Raw genomic sequence first — 20537 nt, 5'->3', positions numbered from 1 at the left:
CGGTGTGTATACCCTGAGATATACACAGGTCTATATACCCTGAGATATACACAAGTCTATATACCCTGAGATATACACAAGTCTATATACCCTGAGATATACACAGGTCTATATTATCTGATATATACACAGGTCTATATACCGAGATACACACACCTCGGTCTATATACCCTGAGATACACACACCTCGATGCATATACACTGACAAACACATAACACATCGTGTATATACACTCATCATGTATATCCCCAGAAACAACTTTGAGTGTATATATCTGAAACATGCACACAGCTCTGGGTGTATACATCTCTGGATGTACATACCCTAACGTACACACAGCTCTGGGTGTATACATCTCTGGATGTACTTACCCTAACGTACACACAGCTCTGGGTGTATACATCTCTGGATGTACATACCCTAACGTACACACAGCTCTGGGTGTATACATCTCTGGATGTACATACCCTAACGTACACACAGCTCTGGGTGTATACATCTCTGGATGTACATACCCTAACGTACACACAGCTCTGGGTGTATACATCTCTGGATGTACATACCCTAACGTACACACAGCTCTGGGTGTATACATCTCTGGATGTACATACCCTAACGTACACACAGCTCTGGGTGTATACATCTCTGGATGTACATACCCTAACGTGTACACAGCTCAGGGTGTACATACCCTAGCGATGACTGGCTATCCCAACAAGTGATGACTGAGGACTTACTGATGCAGGGAGCTATGGGCGAGCGGCTCTGCTGGTAACCCTTGGCACACCGGTTGCACATAATGCCCGTGACACCGTCCTTGCAGGGGCACTGCCCAGTCGTCTGGTTGCACGTCTTGCCCGAGGCGCCCACAGGATGACAGTCACACTCTGTTGGTCCACCAAGAATAACTCATTAGTGACTATTGAACAAAGATAAAGCACCAGGTGACACACAACATGAAACAGTCACCATTTGTCCTGTTTCCTGACGAACCTTACCTAACCTAACCTAGTCAACATACACTCTGCTACAGCAAAGTCTGGAGAGTGACACAGTGATTATTATTAAGTGCGGCGCTGTAGGACCCTTGTGGTTTTAGCGCTTACTTATGATTATAATATTTTGTTATTAATATTTGTAATAGTTTTAGTTGCAGTAGTAATAGTAGTAGTGTTAAGAGCAGTAGTAGTAATCCATTCAGAGAGAAGAGCTAACTGCCTTCACTGTAGATCAGTGGTTCAGAGAACCGACAAGTTGATAAATTAAGACACATGTGCAACACTTGGATATCTTTATTGTGGAAACGTTTCGCCACACAGTGGCTTCATCAGTCCAATATACAGAAGATCGGTGAAGATCAGGAGTTTGAGCCAATCTATCCGGAGTCGATGTAATCAATCTATCAAACTTGATAATAATTATTATCAAGATTGGGTGACCTCAAACTCCTTCTGATCTTCATTATTCTTGTTTGTACTGGACTGATGAAGCCAGTGTGTGGTGAAACGTCTCCATAATAAAGATACGCAAGTGTTGAACATGTGTCTAATTTATTAACTGCCTTCACCGGCATCAAGGGACGCTCCGGAGATACCACAAGGAAGGTATGTTAGGTATGGGAGGCTTGGCTTGAGGCTAAGAGAATCTTCATCCAAGGAAATGGAGCCCCCATCCGTTCCCTTGTATTAAGGATGACTGTCTCATTCGTAGGCGATGTATGACCCCAAGGTGTCAGCAAGCAAACTGTCATAATTAGCATATAATAATTACTGAAGGAGTGAGCAGACTACTGAAACTCAGACGAGTCACAGGGAAGTTAGGAAGTATTTCTTCAGTCATAGGTTTGTCAGGAAGTGGAACAATCTGGAGAGTGATGTAGTAGAGGCAGGATCCATACATAGCTTTAAGAAGAGATACGATAAAGCTCATGGAGCAGAGAAAAGGACCTAATAACGACCAGCGAAGAGGCAGGGCCAGGAGCTGTGAATCGACCCCTGCAACCACAAATGAGTGAATACACACACACACACACACACACACACACACACACACACGCAGACACACACACAGACACACAAGCAGACACACACGCAGACACACACGCGCACACACACACACACACACACACACACACACACACACACACACACACACACACACACACACACACACACACACACACACACACACCGGAGCTATGAATCGACCCCTGCAACCACAAATAAGTGAATACACACACACACAGGTAGACCAGAAAGAAGTGGGAGTAAACATCACAACGAGCTTATCACAAGTATAGTCAACTCTCGTATAAGGCTCCTCTATACAGTGCAATTTTTCGTAAATGCGATTAAAAAGTTCATCCAGAATTGAATAGCGCGTGGAAAACTCTTTAGATATGCTCTTCTGTTTTCCCATGTACCTCTCCAATGGTATTTACGTAAACGTGAACTATACAGAGGAACTTGATACTAGTTATGGTATAAAATGAGTACCACCTGTACAGTTAGCTAACCTTAACACTAATTTCAAAAATATTAATAATGTTGTGGTATAGCAATGGCCATTCTCACGAGACCGTCTATACCTGCCTCAACTGGCTACCGTAGTTATCTTATGAACCTCACTCACACTCCATTCAAGGAATAGCAGCACACAGCAAATTTCTTGATTTAAGCAATTGAATCAGTGCTCCAATTTCTTGAATCGGATCTGAATGTTTTCTATTCCCCCAGGCGATGTATGACCCCTACGGGCTTAGCGCTAACCAATGAATGTAATAATAATACGTAATTCCTTTGCCTGTGTACCCGTTTATACTGCCTTCCCTTGTCTGTGTACCCGTCTATACTGCCTTCCCTTACCTGTGTACTTGTCTATACTGCCTTCCCTTGCCTGTGTACCCGTCTATACTGCCTTCAACTGTATACCCGTCCATACTGCCTACCCTTGCCTGTGCACCCGTCTATACTGTCTTCCCTTACCTGTGTACCCGTCTATACTGTCTTCCCTTACCTGTGTACCCGTCTATACTGCCTTCCCTTGCCTGTGTACTCGTTTATACTGCCGTCCCCTGCCTGTGTACTCGTCTATAGTGCCGTCCCCTGCCTGTGTACTCGTCTATACTGCCTTTCCTTGCCTGTGTACTCGTTTATACTGCCGTCCCCTGCCTGTGTACTCGTCTATAGTACCTTCCCTTGCCTGTGTACTCGTCTATAGTGCCTTCCCTTGCCTGTGTACTCGTCTATAGTACCTTCCCTTGCCTGTGTACTCGTCTATACTGTCTTCATCTGTGTGGCAGAGGACACACATACAGTTCTGAATATTAAAAAAAAATGTGTTGCCACGAGCAGCTCCATCATCCTAATCATCAGGACTGATAAAACCAGTTTGTAGGTACTTCCATACCATTTACAACTGTACCTTCCTCGGCACGTGACTCTCTTTGTACATACCACCTTCAGTACACATCACCTTCTGTACGTCTGGCCCATCTTAGAGTACGGAGCACCAGTATGGAACCCCATTAAGGAAGCATGTTAAGAAACTGGAGAAAGTGCAGCAGTATGCAACAAGGCTTATTTCCGAGTTAAGGGGCATAAACTATGAGGAAAGGCTAATGGAATTTAATCTAACGACAATGGAGGACAGAAGAACAGGGGAGACATGATAACATGAAAATACGCAGGGGAATTGATAAGAAAGACAGGGATAGACTATTAGAGAGGCGAGAAACGAGAACTCGGATAGATAGCTGGAAATTAAAGACAAAGACGTCAGGAAGTATTTCTATAATCCCAGTGTGGTCACTAAGTGGGATAATCTAGGTGAAGAAGTAGTGGAGGCAGGCTCCATACATAGCTTTAAAAGCAGGTACGACAGGATCTACGAGGCTAGAAGGAACTGAATCTGGAATTTGGCAAGTTTAGAGGCAGGGCCAAGAGCTAAGACTCGACTTCTGCAGCTACATATCTTGCAGGTAAGTCCCTCCCCTTGTACGTGCCATATACTAGGTAACATCGGAGATATATCCATATCGTATAGTCACATTTGTATTGATTTTCCCCCGAGTAAACATGAAACAAGTGAGTGAGAGTCAATGAAGTGTTGGTATGTTTACCAGAACTAACACACCAGACCACAAGATGTATTGGTTTAGGTCTCGCCATGCTCGTACCCTCTTAATCTGACATTATCGCCAAATGTTTTACAAAATACAACGTAATACTTCTTAAACTGAATGTGGCCTGTGATGTGGTTAGTGTAAATGATGTGGTCAGTGCGGGTGATGTGGTTACTGCATGTGATGTAGTCAGTGCAGATGATGTGGTTAGTGCAGGTGATGTGGTCAGTGCAGGTGACGTGGTTAGTGCAGGTGATGTGGTCAGTGCAGGTGACGTGGTTAGTGCAGGTGATGTGGTCAGTGTATTCTCGGCTCAATGGAGACTATCCCATAAGGATGTTCAATGTACAAGTATGATTGTACAAAGATAACGATTGTGCAAATGTAGCAGGAATGATAGTACGAAGCTAACAGGAATGATAGTACGAAGCTAACAGGAATGATAGTACGAAGCTAACAGGAATGATAGTACGAAGCTAACAGGAATGATAGTACGAAGCTAACAGGAATGATAGTACGAAGCTAACAGGAATGATACTACGAAGCTAACAGGAATGATACTACGAAGCTAACAGGAATGACCGTTGAAGGGCAACAGAAATGACTGTAAAAATGTAAGAATATGAATAAAAAGAAGTACAACAGAAATGACAAAAATACGAGAAATGTATGTATAGAGATATTATAAATGAGTGTACCAATGTAACACGAATGAGTGTACCAATGTAACACGAATGAGTGTACCAATGTAACACGAATGAGTGTACCAATGTAACACGAATGAGGGTACCAATGTAACACGAATGAGTGAACCAATGTAACATGGATGAGTGTACCAATATAACACGAATGAATGTACCAATGTAACACAAATGAATGTACCAATGTAACACGAATGAATGTACCAATGTAACACGAATGAATGTACCAATGTAACACGAATGAATGTACCAATGTAACACGAATGAATGTACCAATGTAACACGAATGAGTGTACCAATGTAACACGAATGAGTGTACCAATGTAACACGAATGAGTGTACCAATGTAACACGAATGAGTGTACCAATGTAACACGAATGAGTGTACCAATGTAACACGAATGAGTGTACCAATGTAACACAAATGAATGTACCAATGTAACACGAATGAATGTACCAATGTAACACGAATGAATGTACCAATGTAACACGAATGAATGTAAAAATGTAACACGAATGAATGTACCAATGTAACACGAATGAGTGTACCAATGTAACACGAATGAGTGTACCAATGTAACACGAATGAGTGTACCAATGTAACACGAATGAGTGTACCAGTGTAACACGAATGAGTGTACCAATGTAACACGAATGAGTGTACCAATGTAACATGAATGAATGTACCAACGTAACACGAATGAATGTACCAATGTAACACGAATGAGTGTACCAATGTAACACGAATGAGTGTACCAATGTAACACGAATGAGTGTACCAATGTAACACGAATGAGTGTACCAATGTAACACGAATGAGTGTACCAATGTAACACGAATGAGTGTACCAATGTAACACGAATGAGTGTACCAATGTAACACGAATGAGTGAACCAATGTAACACGAATGAGTGTACCAATGTAACACGAATGAGTGTACCAATGTAACACAAATGAATGTACCAATGTAACACGAATGAATGTACCAATGTAACACGAATGAATGTACCAATGTAACACGAATGAGTGTACCAATGTAACACGAATGAATGTACCAATGTAACACGAATGAGTGTACCAATGTAACACGAATGAGTGTACCAATGTAACACGATTGAGTGTACCAATGTAACACGAATGAATGTACCAATGTAACACGAATGAATGTACCAATGTAACACGAATGAATGTACGAATATAACACGAATGAATGTACCAATGTAACACGAATGAGTGTACCAATGTAACACGAATGAATGTAAAAATGTAACACGAATGAGTGCACCAATGTAACACGAATGAGTGTACCAATGTAACACGAATGAGTGTACCAATGTAACACGAATGAGGGTACCAATGTAACACGAATGAGGGTACAAATGTAACACGAATGAGGGTACCAATGTAACATGAATGAGTGTACCAATATAACACGAATGAGTGTACCAATGTAACACGAATGAGTGTACCAATGTAACACGAATGAGTGTACCAATGTAACACGATTGAGGGTACCAATGTAACACGAATGAGTGTACCAATGTAACACGAATGAGTGTACCAATGTAACACAAATGATGGTACCAATGTAACACGAATGAGGGTACTAATGTAACGCGAATGAGGGTACCAATGTAACACGAATGAGGGTACCAATGTAACACGAATGAGTGTACCAATGTAACAAGAATGAGGGTACCAATGTAACACGAATGAGGGTACCAATGTAACACGAATGAGTGTACCAATGTAACACGAATGAGTATACCAATGTAACACGAATGAGGGTATCAATGCAACACAAATGAGGGTACCAGTGTAACACGAATGAGTGTACCAATGTAACACGAATGAGGGCACAAATGTAACACGAATGAGTATCACTGTATCACGTATGAGGGTACAAATGTAAGATGCATGAGGGTACAAATGTAACACGAATGAGGGCACAAATGTAACATGAATGAGGGAACTGTAATACCAACGATTATATAAATATAACGTGAATAACTGTGCAAATGTAACACAGTAATAATGTTGGTAGAATTACCGACAATATGTTAGGTAAAAGGACACAAGTACAACTAATGTAAGAAAAGCCATTCCTGTTACTTCTGTACAAAGCTAACAGGTATGACCGTGTACCGTTGACAACAACGGTAACAGGAATGAATGTGGATAACAGTAATAGGCAAAATTCTGGCGAGATCACAGCATATTAATGTAAGGATAGATAAAGTACTTACTATATACCGTAGCCACTACAGAGCACCAGGTAGCCATCACACTGTGATAAAACCTTGCAAATTCAACATTACTGTTGAATTACTGGGGAGCGAAACGTTGCCACAATAAAATGTCACATTAATTGCATTTGTGTCCATTTACCTAACATACCCATGCCTCGGTTGGGAATAATAACTGGAAAACGATAAACCCATAGATTAAAGGGTGGCTCAAATTCCGTGGTTCAAGACTCTCCAGTTTTTGAAGATGATAAAAGATGACAAAAATGGGATATTTTATCAGCCAGACTGGAGAACCATTCTTCTATATACGAGTGTGGCGACAGTGATGGTGGTGGCGTCACGGTAACAACATCCAACACTGGTGGCGTCACGGTAACAACATACAACACTGTGGTGTCACAGTAACAACATCCAACACTGTGGTGTCACAGTAACAACATCCAACACTGTGGTGGTGTCACAGTAACAACACTGTGGTGTCACAGTAACAACACCAAACACTGTGGTGGTGTCACAGTAACAACATCCAGCACTGTGGTGGTGTCACAGTAACAACATCCAACACTGTGGGGTCACAGTAACAACATACAACACTGTGGTGTCACAGTAACAACATACAACACTGGTGGCGTCACAGTAACAACATCCAACACTGTGGTGTCACAGTAACAACATCCAACACTGTGGTGTCACAGTAACAACATCCAACACTGTGGTGTCACAGTAACAACATCCAACACTGGTGGCGTCACAGTAACAACATCCAACACTGTGGTGTCACAGTAACAACATACAACACTGGTGGCGTCACAGTAACAACATCCAACACTGGTGGCGTCACAGTAACAACATCCAACACTGTGGTGTCACAGTAACAACATCCAACACTGTGGTGTCACAGTAACAACATACAACACTGGTGGCGTCACAGTAACAACATCCAACACTGTGGTGTCACAGTAACAACATCCAACACTGTGGCGTCACAGTAACAACATACAACACTGGTGGCGTCACAGTAACAACATCCAACATCCAACACTGTGGTGGTGCCACAATAACAACATCCAACACTGTGGTGGTGCCACAGTAACAACATCCAACACTGTGATGGTGCCACAGTAACAACATCCAACACTGTGGTGGTGCCACAGTAACAACATCCAACACTGTGGTGGCGTCACAGTAACAACATCCAACACTGTGGTGGTGCCACAGTAACAACATCCAACACTGTGGTGGTGCCACAGTAACAACATCCAACACTGGTGGCGTCACAGTAACAACATCCAACACTGGTGGTGTCACAGTAACAACATCCAACACTGTGGTGGTGTCACAGTAACAACATCCAACACTGTGGTGTCACAGTAACATCCAACACTGTGGTGGTGTCACAGTAACAACATCCAACATTGGTGGTGTCACAGTAACAACATCCAACACTGGTGGTGTCACAGTAACAACATCCAACACTGTGGTGGTGTCACAGTAACAACATCCAACACTGTGGCGGTGTCACAGTAACAACATCCAACACTGTGGTGGTGTCACAGTAACAACATCCAACACCGTGGCGGTGTCACAGTAACAACATCCAACACTGTGGTGTCACAGTAACAACATCGAACACTGTGGTGGTGTCACACTAACAACAAACACTGTGGTGGTGTCACAGTAACAACATCGAACACTGTGGTGGTGCCACAGTAACAACATCGAACACTGTGGTAGTGTCACAGTAACATCGAACACTGTGGTGGTGTCACAGTAACATCCAACACTGTGGTGTCACAGTAACAACATCCAACACTGGTGGTGTCACAGTAACATCCAACACTGTGGTGTCACAGTAACAACATCCAACACTGTGGTGGTGTCACAGTAACACTGTGGTGTCACAGTAACAACACCAAACACTGTGGTGGTGTCACAGTAACAACATCCAGCACTGTGGTGGTGTCACAGTAACAACATCCAACACTGTGGTTACCTGGAGGTTACCTGGAGGTTATTCCGGGGATCCACGCCCCCGCGGCCCGGTCCATGACCAGGCCTCGATGGATCAGGGCCTGATCAACTAGGCTGTTACTGCTGGCCGCACGCAGTCCGACGTACGAGCCACAGCCCGGCTGATCCGGCACTGACTTTAGGTATCTGTCCAGCTCTCTCTTGAAGGCAGCCAGGGGTTTATTGGCAATTCCCCTAATGCTTGATGGGAGGCTGTTGAACAGTTTTGGGCCCCGGACACTTATGGTGTTTTCTCTTAGTGTACCAATGGCGCCCCTACTTTTTATTGGCGGCATTTTGCATCGCCTGCCCAGTCTTTTACTTTCGTAGGGAGTGATTTCTGTGTGCAGATTTGGGACCATTCCTTCCAAGATTTTCCAAGTGTAGATTATGATATCTCTCTCCCTCCTGCGTTCCAACGAGTACAAGTCAAGTGCTTCCAAGCGTTCCCAGTAGTTAAGGTGCTTGACAGAACTTATACGTGCAGTAAAGGATCTCTGTACACTCTCTAGAGCTGCGATTTCACCTGCTTTGTATGGAGATGTTAATGTACAGCAGTATTCCAGCCTAGAGAGAACAAGTGATTTGAAAAGGATCATCATGGGCTTGGCATCTCTCGTTTTGAAAGTTCTCATTATCCATCCTATCATTTTCTTTGCACGTGCGATCATGGCACTGTTGTGATCCTTGAAAGCGAGATCCTCAGACATTACTACTCCCAGTTCCCTTACATTATTTTTCCGCTCTATTGTATGGCCGGAGTCAGTAGTATACTCTGTTCTAGTTATTATCTCCTCCAGTTTTCCATAACGGAGTAGTTGGAATTTGTCCTCATTGAACATCATATTGTTTACCGTTGCCCACTGGAAAACTTTGTTTATATCTTCTTGGAGGTTAACCGCGTCCTCAGCAGATGACAGCCTCATGCAGATCCTAGTATCATCCGCAAAGGATGATACGGTGCTGTGGTGTATATCTCTGTTTATGTCTGATATGAGGATAAGGAATAAGATGGGGGCGAGTACTCTGCCTTGTGGAACAGAGCTCTTCACTATGGCAGCCTCCGATTTAACTCTGTTGACCACTACTCTTTGTGTTTGATTTGTTAGGAAGTTGAAGATCCATCTCCCCACTTTCCCAGTTATTCCTTTAGCACGTATTTTATGGGCTATTACGCCATGATCGCATTTGTCAAATGCTTTTGCAAAGTCTGTGTATATTACATCTGCATTCTGATTTTCTTCCAGTGCATCCAAGGCCATGTCATAGTGATCCAGTAGTTTTGAGAGGCAGGAGCGACCTGCCCTGAACCCATGTTGCCCTGGATTGTGCAGATTTTGGGAATCCAGGTGATTTGCAATCCTGCTTCTTAGCAATAACAACATCGAACAATAACAACAACAATAACAACATCGAACACTATGGTGGTGTCACAGTAACAACATCCAACACTGGTGTCACAGTAACAACATCCAACACAGTGGTGTCACAGTAACAACATCCAACACTGTGGTGGTGTCACAATAACAACATCCAACACTGTGGTGGTGTCACAGTAACATCCAACACTGTGGTGTCACAGTAACAACATCCAACACTGGTGTCACAGTAACAACATCCAACACTGTGGTGGTGTCACAGTAACAACATCCAACACTGGTGGTGTCGCAGTAGCAACATCCAACACTGGTGTCACAGTAACAACATCCAACACTGGTGGTGTCACAGTAACAACATCCAACACTGTGGTGGTGTCACAGTAACAACATCCAACACTGTGGTGGTGTCACAGTAACAATATCCAACACTGTGGTGGTGTCACAGTAACAACACCAAACACTGTGGTGTCACAGTAACAACACCAAACACTGTGGTGGTGTCACAGTAACAACATCCAGCACTGTGGTGGTGTCACAGTAATAACATCCAACACTGTGGTGGTGTCACAATAACAACATCGAACACTATGGTGGTGTCACAGTAAAAACATCCAACACTGTGGTGTCACAGTAACAACATCCAACACTGTGGTGGTGTCACAGTAACATCCAACACTGTGGTGGTGTCACAGTAACATCCAACACTGTGGTGTCACAGTAACAACATCCAACACTGGTGTCACAGTAACAACATCCAACACTGTGGTGGTGTCACAGTAACAACATCCAACACTGGTGGTGTCACAGTAACAACATCCAACACTGTGGTGGTGTCACAGTAACAACATCCAACACTGTGGTGTCACAGTAACAACATCCAACACTGTGGTGGTGTCACAGTAACACCAAACACTGTGGTGTCACAGTAACAACATCCAACACTGGTGTCACAGTAACAACTTAAGAACAAAAGAAAGAATGAACACTGAAGCAGGCCTACTGGCCCATGCGAGGCAGGTCCAAGTCTCCTACCGGCTTAAGCAACTTCCAACTGGTGTCACAGTAACAACATCCAACATTGGTGTCACAGTAACATCCAACTGGTGGTGTCACAGTAACAACATCCAATACTGGTGTCACAGTAACAATATCCAACACTTGTGGTGTCACAGTATCAACATTCAACACTACTGGTGTCACAATAACATCCAACACTGGTGGTGTCACAGTATCAACATCCAACACTGGTAGTGTCACAGTATCAACATCCAACACTGGTGGTGTCACAGTATCAACATCCAACACTGGTGGTGTCACAGTATCACCATTCAACACTACTGGTGTCACAGTAACATCCAACACTGGTGGTGTCACAGTATCAACATCCAACACTGGTGGTGTCACAGTATCACCATTCAACACTGTGGTGATGGTGTCACCATAATAACATTTCCAACATACAACATATTCTGCGTCCCACACTCCTTATACTGTCAACAGTCAACACTGGCAACACTCGTCGCCCCATCCCACTCTCCCAAGTCATGTTTACTAAACAAATACATCCCCAGAGCAACGACCAAACACGAGCGACCAGCAGGTATTGAGACCATTCATCAGCAGGTGTTGAGACCAGTCACCAGCAGGTGCTGAGACCACCCACTAGTGGGTATCGCTGACACGTGAACACAGACACAGAGAGGGGTTGTGCAGTATTAGTAATAGTCGAGTTATCTAGGTCTTAACAGCAAGCAACCCGCACTGGCTCACTACACATTCCACAGATGCAGTACGTAGCGGTCAGTGCTTCTGTCACCTGACAAACCGTTGATTGAGAATACGAAAGAACACTTCTAAGTGTTACAGGAGTATATTACGCTAAATACAGACTCTTCAATCAGATAAGCGCCGTCGCCGCCACCTCTCAGAGATCACAGATAGTCCCATTGGGACAGCCCCATCGCGGAGAAAATCAACCAAACACTGGTCGACAATGCCTCAGAAAAAGACTAAGTTCATGATGGCACATGTCCATAATTCCTCCTTGGGCCTCGCCTCGACACTAGCCACTCACATTAGTGTAGATCTTATCACTGCCGCCCCCGTACTCACCCAACACGGATACATCTGCTGCAGTGCACCAACCGATCAATCTGAGCTGAATGGTTTCGTCTATCGTACGTCAAAAGGGAAGTATGCCACACACAAAGTGGGCAACGATATTAACCGAAGCCTCGCTACAGAAGAAATTGAATCTTAGGTTCTTATAATCAAGGGGGAAGCGCTAAACCCGTAGGATTATACAGTTGAATCTTAGTCACTGAGGCCTCATGACAGCCAGAAGTGATTAGATGAAGTTACCATGCTACACTGGGAAGAATCATTATTATTATGGGGAGCGATAAACCTGTGCGGATTATACAGCGCCTGTGGGGGGATATAGAAGGCACTCAGGCTGAATTCTGGGAAATGGAGCACAGATCCAATTCCCTAGATCAAGAGCCCCTCACCAGCGTCAAGGAACCTCCCTTGAGGAGTGAAGATAAGCAAATTACGTGGGACTATACCTGCATATCTATAATAGCCTACACCCACCTACGATACACTTAAACTGAAGTAGGTGGCACCACTAGTTTCAGAAAGATGAACAAATACATGGGCCTGGCACTATACTATTGCTTCATTTCAATAGACTCGGAGAAATAGGTAACAAATTCATCAAGGAAACCAAGGACCCCCGAGCGACCAGCTTTCTTTATCAGTGTTGCGATCCAGAGAGGAAACACCATCAGTGTCCCGGGCGCGCAGCCCACCGCCGAGAGCCGGAAGTTTTGTGATGTCATACAAGTTCTTCTCATTTTCAGCGCAATTTTTAATAAATTAAAAAACAATCATGAACATATATGAGGGGAAGACAGGGTAACAATACACAAACATCTCCCTGGAGAAATCTCCAGATATTTCCGTGAATTACTTTTATTCTCTTCTTCAAGGTTATGTCCCAGGTCAGCACGAGTGGTGGAACCTCCCGAGCTCTATAATAATGTGCAACCAATAGCAAAAGAGCGATCAATAAATACAAAAGCTACAAAGAGAGAAGAGAGAATGCCTGTTAACTCTCCACTCCCTTTTGGCTTGTGTTGATTATAAATATGTATATTCGTTTTTCTTTCTGCGTCACCCTGCCTCGGTGTTATACAGCCATTGTTTTAAAACATATATATATATATATATATATATATATATATATATATATATATATATATATATATATATATATATATATATATATATATATCGTGCCGAATATGTAAAACTGGTCAATTAGCAAGAACTCATTTAAAATTAAGTCCTTTCTGAAATTTTCTTTTATACGTTTAAAGATATATTTTTTTCATTAATGTTAATGTAAAAAAAATTAATTTTGCACCAAAAGAATCTTAGAAAACTTACCTAACCTTATTATAACAAGAGCAATTTATTTTAGCCTAACCCAACTAAATATATTTTAGATTTGTTTACGGTAATTTAATACTAAACAAACACAGTGAAATATATTTTTTTCGTTAGGTTCAGAATGATTTTGGCGAAATTATTGCATACACAAATTTTCACTTGTCCTATATGGCAAGATGAGCGTTGCTATTTAAGCCAAGATAGCAAGTTCTGCCTATTCGGCACGACATTATATAATATATATATATATATATATATATATATATATATATATATATATATATATATATATATATATATATATATATATATATATATATATATATATACTGGATGTTGATAACAAGGAATCAATGCTCCTGTTTGGAGAGCATGAAATCACATCATCAGAGGGTGTCCAGCAAGGGGATCCTCTCACACCATTTCTCTTCTGTACAGCGGTTAGTGAAATCGGTCAAACTGACCAGTGAGCTAAACATCTGGTTCATGGATAATGGCACACAAGCAGGTACAAAGGAGTCCCTTCTAGATGATCTTACACAGGTGATGACACGGGGACAGGAAATGGGTCTCATCCTGAATCCATCCAAATGTGAAATCATCTCAATCAACAAGTGATACATGCTTGGAGCACCTCTGGGAAGCGATGTCATTGGCACAATTCTCAGGAAGAAACTGGAAGAGTTGAGGAGAACAGAACAACGAATAGGCAATCTTGACACCCACGATGCCTTGTACCTTCTCACAAAGTGCTCGAGTCTGCCCAAGTTGACATATTTCCTAAGACGTGCACCTTCATATGATAACCCTATACTGCACGAATATGACAGTATCCTGAGGCAAATTTTTATGTAAGTACTTAAAACCTTACTCTAGAAGACGGGCAGTGGAACAAAATTACACTTCCAGTCAGACTAGGAGGCACTGGTGTCATCACAGATTGCGCTACCTTTCTTCTGTCCTCGTGTATTGCATCCAGAGGGCTTGTAGCAGCGATTCTCCCTGAACATCTTAGGGACAAGACTGGAGTCCAGGACCAAAAGTTCATTGACGGATCCATGATCTGGGATAATCTAACGGGCTCTGAAACCAGACCTGCTCTCCCCAACAACTATAAACAGTCGCACTGGGATGGCCCAAAAGTGGAGAATATAGCCTCAACAATGCTTCAGTGTCTAGGAAGGATAGAGCCCGCCTCCTGGCAGTGAGAGCTCCTCATGCAGGGGACTTTCTGTTGGCTGTTCCCAACTCCAGCCTTGGCACACGCCTCGACCCACAGACTAGAGATGTATTGGACGTGCAAATTTAGATATCCGCAGATGAGAATGTGTATGAAGACGTCTTACTTATTTCGTGGATGCGGATGTAAGAAATTGTGCGGATGTTCTGTGGATGTTGATGCGGATGTGAGAAATTGTGTGGATGTTCCGTGGATTCGGATGCATATGCGGATATATGTTTACAGTAAAATGAGGATGCAGATGTAAGAAATTGTGCGGATGCAGATATCCGATACATTACTACCACAGACCATCCGCATTGGTGTTACCCTTAGTTTTGCTGCCCCTATTCTCGCCGAACACAGGTGTATTTGTGGCAGTGAAGCAGAAGACCGATTCGGGTACCATGGTCTTGTGTGCCGTAAATCCGACGGAAAGATTACAAGACATGAGGAAGTTAATAACATTACTAAGAGGAGCCTCACAACAGCCGGATACCCAGCAGTAAGGGAGCCACCCCAACTATGCAGATCTAATGGCAGTCAAAAGCATCCAGATGATATCACTCTTCAAGCCTGGACAGACAGCAAGCAGGTGGTGTGGGACTACACATGTGCATCTGCCTTGGCTGATACCTATCTCCAATACACCAGGGAGGAAGGAGGGGCAGCTGCCAGCTTCAGGGAGTCCCAAAAGTCTAGAATATACGGAGAACTTGCCCATCATTATATGTTTGTTCACATAGGCTCGGAGACCCTTGGCTCATAGGGAAAGAGTGCATCAAAGTTCCTGAAGGAGCTAGGCAAAAGACTCATCAGGGTAACTAGGGATCCCAGGGCAGCTAGTTTTCTGTTCCAGCGACTCAGCACTGCTGTTCAGAGGGGTAATGCCTGCTGTAGTTTGGGCAAGCACCCCAGCTCTGAGCTGGATGAAATTTTCGCATTATAATCAGTGACAAACGCATAACAATATGTACTAGACATGTATCTCTCACACCTCATATACTGTATATGTCATCTTTATATCAACAACGTATTTCTTAAATCTTTTGTACCATATTATGTAATAAAATATACCTATTGGTAAAAAAAAAAAGACTGAAAAGATGTGATGGTAGGGGAAGTGGAATATTCAAACGGCTTCAGAAAGAAATCCAAATATTCTTCCTTGAAGCCATTTCATCCACTTCTCCGATGCTATGGGTCCCACAATTTACACCAGAGGTGGACCCTATGTACTCACCTATTTGTGGTTGCAGGGGTCGAGTCCTAGCTCCTGGTGTGTGTGTGTGTGTGTGTGTGTGTGTGTGTGTGTGTGTGTGTGTGTGTGTGTGTGTGTGTGTGTGTGTGTGTGTGTCAGTGTTACTGTGTACTCGTTTAGTATACTTAGATAATCCCAGCTACTTTACAGATAGGCTCCCTTCTAACTGTGACTTCACGAGACCCCTCACATGTGAGCCGTAGGCCACAGCGTTCATCCTCACTTCCATGCTGGGCATAGACTCAGACAGGCAGGCCTGGGCTTCTCCTCAAGACTCTTAACAATACGCCTCAAAGACATCCAACGAGTGTATTTCTTACTCCAGTATATCCTTGACGAACCCCCACAATACCACTCGTTCGTGGTTGCAATATATATATATATATATATATATATATATATATATATATATATTATTGCAACCACGAACGAGTGGTATTGGTCAATAACAACACTGCAGTAGCCAAGGACTCAAACCCATGTTGTAATGGCCCGCCTCATGGTGAGCTAGAACCACATGACGCCTTACCCACAGGACCACCCAATCCTAGGATGTAGGATTGGGTGGTCTTGTGGGTTAAGGCGTCATGTGGTTTTAGCTCAACATGAGGAGGGGCAATACAACATGGGTTCGAGTCCTTGGCTAGTGCAGTGTTGTTATTGACCAATATATATATATATATATATATATATATATATATATATATATATATACATAGCAGTTGTCAGAAGATAAATGATCCCTACGCACGAGTTAATTACATGTAACTGTCTCATTTGCATATCTTGAGAATTTTTTGTTACCATTACTGAGCTAGTTTTAGTGTGTGTGTTGTTACTGTCAGTTGAATGTTGCTTCAGCTTGACCAGTGCTGACGCTACCTACAACCTCACCTCACCACCTCTAACTTTACAGATTATTACTCTCTTGAGGAGTAATTATTATCCCGAGTACTAATTATCACGCCCTCATCACTGGTTACCACGCCTTTCACACACACACACACACACACACACACATACCAGTGAAATGGCGGGGACAGGAGCTGTGACTCGACCCCTGCAACCATAACTGAGTACATCTAGGCGTGTACACACACACACACACACACACACACACACACACACACTCACTCTCGACTCATTTATTAGGCAGACTCTTTTAGTACTGGGTAGGATCCTCTTTGCCCCAAGAACAGCCTGAATTCTTCGTGGCACAGATTCAACAATGTGCTGGAAACATTCCCTAAATATTCTGGTTCATGTTGACATGACAGCATCACTCATTTGCTACAGATTTGTCGGCTGCACATTAATTCTGCGAATCTCCCGTTCCAATATATCCCAAATATTTACACCAAATTCTCACCCTATCATATGCATGTCTTAGCAGAAATTGCGATTCGTCAGACAAAGCGACATTTTTCCAATCTTCAGCTATCCAGTATTGGCGAGTCTGCGCTCACTCTGTTTCCTGTTTCTTAACTGACGTGCACACTAGCAGTGGAATCCGACTGTGGTCTACTTTTTTTCCCATCCACTTCAAGGTTTGATGTGGTGTACATTCAGAGATGCTCTTTTCTATTCCAATGTTGTAATGCGTGGTTATTTGAGTTACTGTCACCTTCCTGTCAGCTTGAACCAGTCTGGCGATTCTCCTCTGACTTCCCTCATTATCAAGGCGTTTTCGCCCACAGAACTGCCGCTCACTCGATGTTTTGTGTTTTTCACACCATTCTCTATAAACTCTAGAGAGATCAACAGTCTCTGAGATACTCAAATAACCTTGTCTGGCACCAACAAACATTCCATGGTGAAAGTCACTCATTCTGATGTTAGGTCTCAACAACAACTAAATATTCTGACCATTTTTGCATGCTTTTAAGCATGGAGATGCTGTCACGCGATTGACTGATTACATACTTGCAACAACGAGGTGTATAGCTGTACCTATACACAAACACTGATCTCTGGCTGAAGGAGACTCGAACCTACGAACCTTAGGACAAGGTACGCAGTGCTTTACCAATCTACCCACACTGGACAATACCTTGGCGTGTAGCTTGCGCTACACGTTTGATCCAAGGCAGCCAGCTTTCAGGGAGAAGGCTTACAGCTTTTCATCTCATCCCCTGCATGCATCAGCCTTACTAGAGATTTGAACAATGCAAGGAATTCGCGAGAGCAGGCGAAATATACACAAACATATATATAATATATATATATATATATATATATATATACACACATATATATATATATATATATATATATATATATATATATATATAGATAGATAGATAGATAGATATGTCGTGCCGAATAGGCAGAATTTGCTATCTTGGCTTAAATAGCAACGCTCATCTTGCCATATAGGACAAGTGAAAATTTTTTTATACAATAATATCGCCAAAATTATTCTGAACTTAACGAAAAAATATGTATTTCACTGTGTTTGTTTAGTATTCAATTACTGTAAACAAATCTAAAATATATTTAGTTGGGTTAGGCTAAAATAAATTGCGCTTGTTATAATAAGGTTAGGTAAGTTTTCTAAGTTCCTTTTGGTGCAAAATAATAAATTTTTACATCAACATTAATGAAAAAAATATATCTTTAAACGTATAGGGGAAAATTTTAGAAAGAACTTAATTTTAAATGAGTTCTTGCTAATTGACCAGTTTTACACATTCGGCACGATATATATATATATATATATATATATATATATATATATATATATATATATATATATATATATATATATATATATATATATATATATATATATATAATGTCTATATATATATATAATGTATATATATATATATATATATATATATATATATAGATATATATATATATATATATATATATATATATCGTGCCGAATAGGTAAAAATTGGTCAGCAAGAACTCGTATAAAATTAAGTCCTTTCTAAAATTTTCTCTTATAAGTTTAAAGATACATTTTTTTTAATTTATTTTAATGTAAAAATTAATAATTATGTACCAAAATAACCTTAGAAAACTTACCTAACCTTATTATAACAAGGGCAATTTAATTTAGCCTAACCCAACTAAATATATTTTAGATAAATTTACGATAATTTAATAATCAACAAACACAATGAAATGTTTTTTTCGTTAGGTTCAGAATAATTCTTGCGAGATTATTGCATACACAAATTTTGGCTTGTCTTATTCGGCAAGAAAAACGTTGCCATTTAAAGCCAGAATCGCAAGTTTTACTTATTCTGCACGACACACACACACATATTAATCATATATATATATATATATATATATATATATATATATATATATATATATATATATATATATATATATATATATATATATATATATATATATATATATATATATATATATATATATATATATATATATATATATATATATATATATATATATATATATATATATATATATATATATATATTATATATATATACATATATATATATATATATATATATATATATATATATATATATATATATATATATATATATATACATTATAATCATGGGGGGAGCGTTAAACCAGTAGGATTACACAGCGCACTGAGAGAGGGATGGAAGGTATTCAGGCTCGAATTCAGGAAGCCGGAGCACAAATCAAATTCCCAAGATGAAGAGCCTCTCACCAGCGTCAAGGAACCTCCCTGGAGGGGATATAGTATATATACATATAACCTTTGTATGCATTACTGAAAACCTATTATTTGTTACTCTTACATCTTGACATCCGCGACCTTTTTACAAGTCAGACTTTTTTTCATGTCAGACTTTTTTGTACTATTAGTTACAATGGTAATAATGTTAGGTAAGCAAAAGGCTTCAAACAATAAACTGTTTAATCACTTTTGTTTCTCTTGTTTTTTTCAGTGACTCGGGGACCAAAAAAAAATAAAATCCATTATCCGGATATGACTGAAAAAAAAGAAAATTGAATTTTTGTGTGTGGTAGAGAATAGAAACATTTCTTCACTTGAGTGACTGGAATATTTGTGTGGCCCCTTGGCCCAGGAGGTGGAAGGGGCGGCGGGGTTCTGGGGTAGCTGACCCTCCTAGGAGAGGTTCTACATAAGGAATAAAGTTGTTGGGAAAAGTTG

The 20537-nt window shown here is 41.3% G+C and overlaps 1 protein-coding gene across 1 annotated transcript in view; it reads right to left on the bottom strand.

Annotated features, from left to right (window-relative positions):
- Nucleotides 1-20537, bottom strand: part of LOC138853949 (netrin-3-like) — a 117563-nt gene that overhangs the window by 4838 nt on the left and 92188 nt on the right. Inside the window, exon 3 of the mRNA XM_070093878.1 lies at nt 739-888. Coding sequence (XP_069949979.1) covers nt 739-888 — 150 coding nt within the window. The remainder of the gene's footprint in view (nt 1-738; nt 889-20537) is intronic.

The sequence above is a fragment of the Cherax quadricarinatus genome, chromosome 44 (genome assembly GCF_038502225.1).
Source record: "Cherax quadricarinatus isolate ZL_2023a chromosome 44, ASM3850222v1, whole genome shotgun sequence".
In the NCBI taxonomy this organism is placed as follows: domain Eukaryota; kingdom Metazoa; phylum Arthropoda; class Malacostraca; order Decapoda; family Parastacidae; genus Cherax; species Cherax quadricarinatus.
The sequence above is the reverse complement of the archived record's forward strand: the minus strand, read 5'-3'. Positions and strand labels throughout refer to the sequence as shown.